This window comes from Propithecus coquereli, unplaced genomic scaffold (assembly GCF_000956105.1).
Source record: "Propithecus coquereli isolate 6110/MARCELLA unplaced genomic scaffold, Pcoq_1.0 Scaffold235, whole genome shotgun sequence".
NCBI lineage: Eukaryota > Metazoa > Chordata > Mammalia > Primates > Indriidae > Propithecus > Propithecus coquereli.
In genome coordinates this window covers 716084-726817 of record NW_012147897.1, presented here as the reverse complement: position 1 = coordinate 726817, position 10734 = coordinate 716084, and the positions used below count along the sequence as shown (strand labels likewise).

Here is a 10734-nt window from a genome sequence, read left to right as displayed (position 1 = left end):
CGGAGTGATTCATACGTGATTCTTCATTCATTATGGAGCAACTTATATAACTGGGAGACTTAATACAAAGACCCATCAGGTTGTAATTGTGACTGTTGTTGTTTTGTTAGTATTAATATGTGTGCATGTGTACGACCTAAGTCTGTAAGCATTTTCTACTTCAATCCAGGGCTAGTCTGAGCAATAGCGTGGGGATAAGTCTAGGGAGACTGATGTTTATAATCAAGGTGAGTAGAGGCAGGAGAATGGGGCCAGGTTCTAACAGGAAAAATTCAGAAATCCATAGAATTATGTAATAGGTACAGTAATGAGACTGGGGATTTTGAATAAAGAGAAATCACGGTGTAATTTGAGAAGGGTTTATGAAAGAGTTAGGAATTAAAAAAAAAAAAGAATCTTTCTAACAGACATTCTTCTTCTTATTTTTCTTTTCAGGGTGTGTCCTCAATCCACCATGCTAATTTTCAATAACACCACCTCCTCTTCCTCAAACTTTCTCCTCACTGCGTTCCCTGGGCTGGAACGTGCTCATATCTGGATCTCCATTCCTGTCTGCTGTCTCTACATCATTGCCCTCTTGGGAAATAGCATGATCTTTTTTGTTATTATTATTAAGCGGAATCTTCACAAACCCATGTACTATTTCCTCTCCATGCTCTCAGTTGTTGATCTATGTCTGACCATCACAACCCTTCCCACTGTGCTCGGTGTCCTCTGGTTTCATGCCCAGGAGATCAGCTTCAAAGCTTGCCTCATTCAAATGTTCTTCCTGCATGTCTTCTCCTGGCTGGAGTCCTCAGTGCTGGTAGCCATGGCGTTTGATCGCTTCATGGCTATCTGTAACCCACTGAAGTATGCGACTGTCCTCACAGACATGATGGTCCTGGTAATTGTTCTGGTTGTCTGCATACGACAGGTACTTTCCTTATGTCCTATGGTTGTAGCCATACAGACTCTGTCTTTTTATGGAGGTCAAGAGCTTTCCCACCCATTCTGTTACCACCCAGATGTGATCAAATACACACGTTCCAACTCCTGGTTCAGCAGTTTTTGTGGCATGTTTCTTCAGCTCTACATGAATGGTACTGACTTACTGTTTATTCTTTTCTCCTATATCCTGATCCTCCGTACTGTTCTGAGCACCGTGACCCCAAAGAAACAACAAAAAGCTCTCAGCACTTGTGTCTGTCACATTTGTGCTGTCACTGTTTTCTACGTGCCAATGCTCAGCCTGTCTTTGGCACACCGTCTCTCCCGCTCCACCCCCAGGGTGCTCTGTAGCACTTTGGCCAATATTTATCTGCTCTTACCACCTGTCCTGAACCCTATCATTTACAGCTTGAAGACCAAGACCATCCGCCAGGCTACATTCCAGTTGCTCCGATCCAAGGGTTCACAGGGCCGTCGTGTGAGGGGTCTTAGAGGAAGGAGGGATTGAAGGGAGAAAGCTGTTGGGACATAAATAATGTGTAGGTAGAAAATAGAATTGGGCCAGTGTCATCTACGGGCATTTTGGTCCTGAAGCCATTTCAACTGAATTATTGGAGTGGGAAGAAGAAAGTAATTTTTCCCTGAGCTTATCAAAGTATTTTTATTTTTAAATACAATTACAAGCTAAATCAATTGTGTCTATGTCCCTCAAACATTTAAAACAATGTCATAGACTCTTCTGCATGATAAAAGCATAATAAAATCACTTTAATTTAGTGGAATAATTTAATTATCTGCTTTAAAACAGAAATTTTTAGACCAGAAAAAAAATGAACATTTTATTTTTGGATTCAGCTAAAGAAAAATTTAGTCCCCTTGAGGTCAAATTTCCCACAGAGCAATGGAGATTGTTCCTTGGGCTGGAAAAAGGAAAATTTACATGTGTGTACAAAGGTAAACACATAGAAATTTGTAATTAAAATATCCAGGAAAATCTTAAACATTGGTTTCAGTTCCTAAAGTCACTTCTGGAGAGTGCTAGATCTTTACAGATACACTCTCTGTACTTCTCTCTTTTCTTCCATCCTTTTTTTTCTAGAGAAAATGATACTTTTTTCAGTTCTAATTGCTACTTTGTATACCTCCAATCAGTCTAATCTATAAAATTACACACTGACTCAGTCAATTATTATAAAAAGGGTTTGTTATATAAAATTTTGATTCAGTCAAAAGGCTGCACTCAAGGATCCAGAAGGCCATGTGTGTCCCCAAGGCTGCAGGTTCCCCTCCCCCCACCCAAATTCTGCTTTCATAGCCACTCTTCAGTGCTGGCTCTTTCTCACGACTACAGCTTCTTTTTTATCTGCCCTTGTTTCTTGGGTTGCTAATTTTCTGCTGAACAGCTATTAGCTGCCTCTACCTTACGGTGTACGTGTCACTGTAGAATTGCAGAGTAACCTTGATGCTTTAAAATAAGAAATCTCCAGATTACCTTTATTAACAATATTTGTTTTGTGAAGAAGTAGCTTCAGGGGCAGGGTTGCTAGGGTGTTGCAGAGAATTCTCCAAAGTTTTCTTTCACAAACAGAGTTTTGACGATTTAGTTCCACCCAGGATAATTCACGTCTGAGCACAGTGGACCAAGAAGACATTCTGATTTGACCCACTTGTCTCCTCCCCCATATCAACTTCCTACTCCTTGGCAGACAGGTAATACCCATCCCAATCTTTGGTTTGTTTACCTCAGTGTTCTTTCAAGCTGCATTGTTCAGCTCAAGCGCTGACAACTTTGTGACTCTGCTCTGCTCAAACCCCAATGTCCTTTACTTTAATATTAACAATAATATTCACATATTCTTTATAATTAAAATTATTTGTATGATTTTGTTTTTACACAGCATATTCAGGTGATTTATATCACACAAGATTGTGTGGCAGAAGCTATTATTTTAAGTGGAAAAAAAAAACTGCATGACCATCCTATAAAGTAGTGTAACTGGAAATAAAATTCAATTTTTCAGGCTCCAAACTCAGCATTACGGCAAAAATGTCTCTTGGCCTCCTGTGCTCTGAGGGCAGTCTTTGTATTCCAATTGCACAGCAATTCAGTATTTTACTTTTCAAGATTTCATTCTCTTATTGCTGCCAAATAAATGTCTCTCTGGTTTTTATCCTCATCAAAAGGAAAAAATGTGGCTATTATGCAAAAGTACAAGAATCTCAAGATATATCTAGATTCTAGACATTTGTTTCATACTAAGAATTAAGGACAGAAGAATTCTTTTAAGACAGACATGCTATTAGTAAACCCAGAGTAAAACCACAACCTTAAGGATTATTTATAAGGACTTTGTAGGCTTAAGTAAGAATACCAGGATTGGGGTTGGGGCAGATAAAACTGTCGCAGAGTTGAGCATGTACTAGGTGAAGTCACTTGGTGACTTCAGGAATCCGAGGACTTCAGGAAATGATATAAAATGCCAAACAATATATTTTTAACATTCATGTTACTAAGCCCAGACATCAGTGTGCCCGGAGACGGAGAGGCCTGTACGGCAGCTGAAAGGGACAGCAGGGATGGAGATCTATGAGCTGGGAAACAAGAGATGATTTTCCTTAGATAGTGTCACACTGTGACAGAGGCTCTGACCCCACAGTTACCTGTGGCAGAGTAGACAACCCAGATATCACACCCTAATCCACCATCCAGACTCTTCTACATATATTAGCTCTTTCAGATGTCTCTGCTCTTATAATTGCTTCTTTTGAAGATTTTTCTAAAGTTTTTCTTGGTAGATTTACAATTCTCTATTTACAATTCAGAAATTTTAAAACATCTGAAAAACAATAGCTCTTTTTTTTTTAATTATCTTAAGATTGGTGCCAAAAATTATTGGCTGAAAAACGTAACAGGAAAAGATGTGAACATATATATGGGTTATTATTTATCCATATATTGCAATTCAGAAATATTGTTATGTTTGAATGCAGGGTAATGCCTCTAAGGCTGTATGGCCCGTCTAATGTATTAAAAACTCTGATTTTTAAAGGTTTTAGTTGAAAAATTGTGAAAATGTGCAATAATTCTTTCAGTTTTATTTCAGTCAGTACCTAAGGCAGTCAGCTGTGTGTGTTAATCTTTTATTATTTCAAATGTACTTTTCGTACCTGACTCAAAATGCAACCTGCTTACTCAACACTGAAAACATTTTTATCAGTTAGTAGGATATGAATTTGTGTTTTGTTGTTAGTTTAAGCAATGTATTTAATATATTAGGAGTTTTCTTCTGATTATAAATGTCATACCTATTATATATAATTAAATTTGTGAATATATTGAGAAATAGAGAAAATTATTAAAAACATTAAAAATACAATAAAATTATTCACAACCATACTGAGAGATTATATAACACAGTCATGCACTCCAAAATGACATTTCAGTCAAAGACAGACTGCAAATATGACTACAGTCCCATAAGATTATAATTCCAATATTTGATTGTACCTTTTCTATGTTTAGATATGTTTACAGACACAAATACCGTTGCGTTACAATTGCCTACAGTATTTAATAGAGTAACATGCTGTACAGTTTTGTAGCCTAGGAGCAAAAGGCTACACCATCTAGGTTTGCTTAAGTGCACTATATGATGTTCCCACAATGATGCATTTCTCGGAACGAATCCCCAGTGTTAAGGAACTCATGACTGTACAAGACCGAATCTTTTTTTTTTTTTTTTTATAAGCTAACACATGTGCACACATGTGTATATTCATACATTTAAATAATAGTTTATACTCAAATGTATATCTTGTTTGCTTGATTTTATTCATTATTCTCTATTAAATCGTAAAATTTTATGTTAGTCTTCACTTCTAGGAAGCTTTCCTTTGATTCCCGACCAAAATAGGCACATTGCCATTATTTTATGTATGCTTTCTTAGATACGTAATTAAACTTACCATACTTTACTCAGTATATCTAGTTATTTATTTGCATCTCCCCACCACCAGACTGCAAGCTCCTTTATAGTAGGCCTATGTCTTATCTTTCATTTAATCCTTAACTCCTAGCATAGGGTTTAGCAAATACCACTTAGTTGTTGATGCTGTGCTGCATTGGTGAATAACATTTAATCATATTTGTATATCATGGATTATGTTGTTATTTATTATTTAACATTTCAGTAACCCTTGATTTATATTCTTATAAATATATATTTGATCCTACCTCTGGTTATGTTCTTAGATTCCTAGAAATGTAAATTATTAAATTTAGAAGGAGTCAAAATATTTGCTGGGGGTCTAGTATAGTGGCTCAAGTTGTAAGCTCTGAAATCACACTATATGAGTTTAGATTTCATGTCTTAATACTTTATGGCTCTATATCCTTGGAAGAGAGTTGTTTAACTTAAATCTTTAACTTTCTAATCCAGAAAAGAGGGGGAAATAGTAAAATCTACCTTTCCATGCTCTTGTTAAAGTTAATGATGTTGATTCTGGTAAACACAGAGCCCAATGCCTGGTACCTGGTAAGCGCTGTATATATCCTGTTGTTACTATCTTCTAAATTATGACTATTTAAATTTTATACACATAACTAATTGTTTTTCGGGAAAAACATGTAACACATTTTCTTTTCACTTTTCCATTGTAGCTATTTAATTAGAAAATCATTCCCATCCAGAAATGATTTATTTACTTATATTTAAGTAGATTTTAAGTTATCTTTGCACTTTTAATTTGTTTTTTTGTGTGATAAACATTACAAATACAAATATGAAATTTTAAATAGGTTGTCATTTTTTCCTACCCATATTATCTGAATAATCAATTTATTTTATATAATGTTCTGATATTCCTTGATTGTATGTTAAGTTTTCAGGACTTATATGGTGTACTGCAGTGTATTTATCCTATTTCTTTGCTCTGCTCGTTGATTTGTTGAATAAATAATGCAATTTTACAGCTGTTTAATGCATGTCATTATCATATTGAGATCTATTACTGTTTGTATTGTGTTTATTTTATTATATATTCTCCAGTTTACTCTTATAACTTTATTTTTAGAATTATATTGATAATTACCCAAGAAATATTACTGGAAGTTTAATTAGAAATATATTAAACCTGTCTGATGATTAAGAGAAGCAATTTTTATCCTATTAATCCTTTTGATCTAGAAACAACATTTATTGACATTTTATGACTTCGGTTATTTCTGTCTAGTACAGATATGAATTTCTGAATTGAGGACAAACTCTAAAAGGGGGATAAACCTCTGTCTTTATGTCTTTCATGACAACATGTTTGCTTTTCCTTGTGGTTTAACAGACGTGAACCATTTTTCAGGACAGAATCTTTTCAAAATGATTCTTCAAAACAGAAATAATATTAAGTATTCTTGAGTTCAATATTAGGCAGTAAAATATTGAAATCTATTAATTGAAATCATTTTCTCTCAATTTATAATACAAAATTGTTAAGAATTGATTTATCCTAAATTTTATGATTTCTAACATTGTTTACTACTAAGTACTCATAAATAAAAAATGGACAAGAAATAAATGAATTTTACAGAAAATAACTTGAGGTAAAAGATCATCTTCAGTTGGTTACTTATCTTTTTAAAATATGGAACAATTCATTGATGCATATAATTTTATATTGTATTATATAGTTATTTTCTACTAGTTTAAAATTATTTCTAGTTTATTTAATATAATTTACTATATCAGAGTTTAAAATTTCAAGTGGCTAAACAAGCAAAGTATCGTTATTTTAGAAAATATATTTTAGAGCAATTAATCAAGAAGATCAATGTTTTAAAGCCACATACTTACAGCCAACTAGTCTTTGACAAAGTTGACAAGAACATACACTGGGGAAAGAACACCCTTTTCAATAAATGATGCTGAGAAAATTGGATAGCCATATGTAGGAGAATGAAATTGGACCCTTATCTCTCACCATATACAAAAATCTACTCAAGATGGATTAAATACTTGAATATAAGACATGAAGCCATAAAAATACTAGAAGAAAACCTAGGGAAAGCTTTTTTGCACATTGGTCTAGGCAAAGCATTAATGACTAAGGCCTCAAAAACATAAGCAACAAAGACACAAATAAACAAATGGGACTTAATACAGAAAAAATAATCAACAGAGTGAACAGACAACCTTCAGAATCAGAAAAAATATTTGCAAACTATACATCTGACAGGGGACTAATATCCAGAATTTACAAGGAATTCAAACAACTCAACAATAACAAAGAAAAAAGCAACATTAAAAAGTGGGCTAAGGACATGGATAGACATTTTCCAAAAGAATTACTGTGTGTGTTTTTGGTTTTTTTTTTTTTTTAACCTTTCCCACTTCCTACCAATAGCATAATCATTACTCTGTTCTCCTTTTAGTATCTATGACTTATTAGAACCTTGGAGTACTATAAAGAAAAAAGCTAGTTTTTCTGAAAAAATGTTATGAGAGAGTTTATTGTCATGCTTCAAGACTATGAAAGCTATAAAGTAAAATAATCACTGGTTGTCCCTATTTGATTGTTAAGGAAAGAATGAAAGGCAAAGATTGTTAGCCAACTAATACTTGACAGTAGACTTCTTTCACTTAAGTGGTAAATAAAGAATTCCCACAAAATTGACTGATGGCCGCTCAACAAATTCAATGTGTCTGAAGGCCACATGAAAGAAAAACAACCAGTGGAGTGGAGTAACATCCTTTAGTTTCTTTCGTATTTATTGTCTCCAAGGTGATAGAAGCCCTTCTTCCAGATATACTTATCCTTGTGCTGTAAGCAATGTAACAAAAATCACATATCTGTGTGTTAATTATTTTAGTAATATTCTATGATTGTCCCATACACGATTGCCAAAGTCCATGTCAGTCTTATGCTCACAGATGTCTTAGCCCTATATATTATACCAATTACCATTGTCCCTCGGTATCCTTGGAGGATTGGTTCCAGGACCCCCAGGGATACCCAAATCTGAGGATGTTCAAGTCCTGTATATAAAATGGCATTTTATTTGCATATAACTTACTCACATCCTCCCCTATACTTTATCTCTAGATTACTTATAATACCTAATACAATGTAAATGCTATATAAATATTTGTATTGTTTAGGGAATCATGACCAAAAAAGTCTGTACACACTCAGTACAGATGCAACCATCCTTTTTTCATGAATATTTTGAATCTTTAGATGCAGAACCTATGGATATGGAGTGTACAAAGATGATAAGAAAGATAATGATAAATCATTGATAATGATTTGCTTAGAAATATATTGTTTTCTTCCCTGTTACCGGCTGACTCTGCCCCACTTTGTCCCATATCTTTATTTTAGACCTAGTTTTCCCAAAACCTTTTCACGAATTTGTTGTGTCTTCACACAATATACGATGGGATTCATTAGAGGTGGCACTAGCAAGAAAAATGTCAGCAATGAGGATCATGGCCATTGGGGACTTATGCTTGCCAAAGCGGTGCATGGATGCCGAAGCAATGATGGGCACGTAGAAGATGAGCACAGCACAGATGTGGGAGACACAGGTGTTGAGGGCCTTCAGCCGCTCCTTAGGGGACCCAATTCCCATCACAGTCTTCAGGATGAACACACAGGAGACAGCAATGAACACACTGTCTGACATCATACAGAGGGCAACAAAGAAACCATAGAAAAAGTTGTGTTGTCAGAGCAGGCCAGCTTCATGACATTCTGATGGAGACAGTAGGAGTGAGAAAGTAGGCTTTTCTGACAATATGTCAATCTTTTAAGAGTGAAAGGAAATGGGAGTACTAATAGCATGCTTTTAATGAGAAACACCAGCCCCATTTTGGCAACTCTGGCACTGGTGAGGATAGAGCTGTATCTCAGAGGGCTGCGTATGGCCAAAAAGCGGTCAAATGACATGATCAGAAGCACCGAGGACTCCATGTCTGTGAATCCATGGATAAAGAATTCTTAAGCAAAGCAGGCATTTGGAGAGATTGCTGTGGCATTGAATACAAAGATCCTCAGCATAGTGGGTAGGGAGGTGAGGGACAGGCCCAGGTCAGAGACAGCCAACATGGAAAGGAAATAATACATGGGTGCATGGAGTGATGGCTCAGTCCTGATCACAAAGAGGATGGTGCAATTGCCCAGGATGGCTACCAAGTACATGAGGCATATGGGGATGGACACCCACACTTGAACATGGTCCAGTCCTGGGATTCCAATCAGGAAGAAGGTGTTAATTTCAATTTCAGAAGTATTGAAAATGTTCATGTTGAGTCTATTGGAAAGTATTTATTCTCATATCTAAAATAACACTTTCAACACGGATCAGTTGTACATGTTTGTCTTCCTCCTCTCAGCATGTTTGCCTGAGAAATAAACAAAAAAATGTAATTTTGAAAGGCTTACCATTTTAAGAAATAAAAGAATGAGGTATTAATTCTGAACAGATTATAATAGAGTCAGATGATGTTAACTGACAAGGAGAACCAGAAATAAGGATATTGTCTTGACCAGTCATATATTTCTATTAAGTCTTTGGGAAATAAAATACTCATGTAAAGAGCAGTAACTGCAAATAAATTCCCCTTATGCTATTAGGCTTCGCTCCTCATCATCCCAATCCAGTGAAAAATTATATAGAGTCAATCTGGACTATAGGGTTACATCTTTTTCCTGGTCCAGAGTGAGCAAAGAATTTAACAAAAAGGACAAGGAAATTCCAGGAAGTGGATTTTAAGAAAGTAGAAAATTAGATTTCTCTAATTTCTAGTCATTTGTTGAAAACACTTTTAAGGCCATTTCTTGAGCTTCTAAAAGCTATTTTTACTCACAAGCTCTGCATAGTAAGCAGTCCAAAGAAAGGACATAAAATAGGCCATATAGCTTGAATATTAACTCTCACTTATAGCATAGTGAAAAATCCCACCTTATGCTTAATTATTATTAATAATTAATAATAAACAATATTATTAACAATCATATGCTTGCTATTATCAATTATTTATTTCAATTTAATATAATTGTAATAAATTATGACTAATTCCTTTAACTCACATAGCACTTTGTGTTTCTAAATATCTTTCTGCTAATGTCAATATTTTTCCAGCCTGTATCTAATCCTCTGGCTTTGGGAGATTCAGTTCTTCCTGGTAGTGGTCTCTTTCTTTCTGATACCCTTGGCTTTTGTCTCAATTCCATTCTATATGCCATTAGCAAAGTCATTTTTAATGCTCCTTTTTGTCCCCAGCCTTTTTGTAAAAACTGCTCTATATAATATAATATATGCACATATTATTTAAATTATACTTATATACTACATAAAATACAGTCTGGATTAGATGAACTCCTCCTGTTTAAAGGTTTAAATATCAACATCAAAGTAAGTAAAATCACAAATGAAAAATAATTTTATACCTATCTAATCTCTCATTCCTCCCATATTTTCCTTCATGGTTATAATAAAATCTATGCACGTTACTGTAGCTGATAAGGCCTAATAGCATAAGACCGCTAGAAACTTCTCCAGTGTATTACAACTACATTCCTTTTTGTAACCCCTCAAACATGGCAACATCTTTCCATCTCAGGACTGCTGTACCTCAGCTCAAAATGCTCTTTCCACAAATGTTTGGGTCATTGTTCAAAAGTCACAACCTAAGAAAGGCTTTCCTTGAACACCCTAGCTGCTTCAGTCTTAGTCTAGCCCCTTGCTCTGATTTATTTCTTTTAAATGGTTTTTAAGTAGTATTTACCATAAGAAGGTAAATTTACTTA

The 10734-nt window shown here is 34.9% G+C and overlaps 1 protein-coding gene and 1 pseudogene across 1 annotated transcript; one reads left to right on the top strand and one right to left on the bottom strand.

Annotated features, from left to right (window-relative positions):
* Positions 1 to 454: 454 nt before the first annotated feature.
* Positions 455 to 1438, top strand: LOC105811366 (olfactory receptor 51T1). Its single transcript, XM_012645549.1, has one exon. It carries the CDS (start codon positions 455 to 457, stop codon positions 1436 to 1438), a length of 984 nt encoding a protein of 327 aa, XP_012501003.1.
* Positions 1439 to 8295: 6857 nt separating this feature from the next.
* Positions 8296 to 9228, bottom strand: LOC105811450 (annotated as a pseudogene).
* Between the last annotated feature and the right edge of the window lie 1506 nt (positions 9229 to 10734).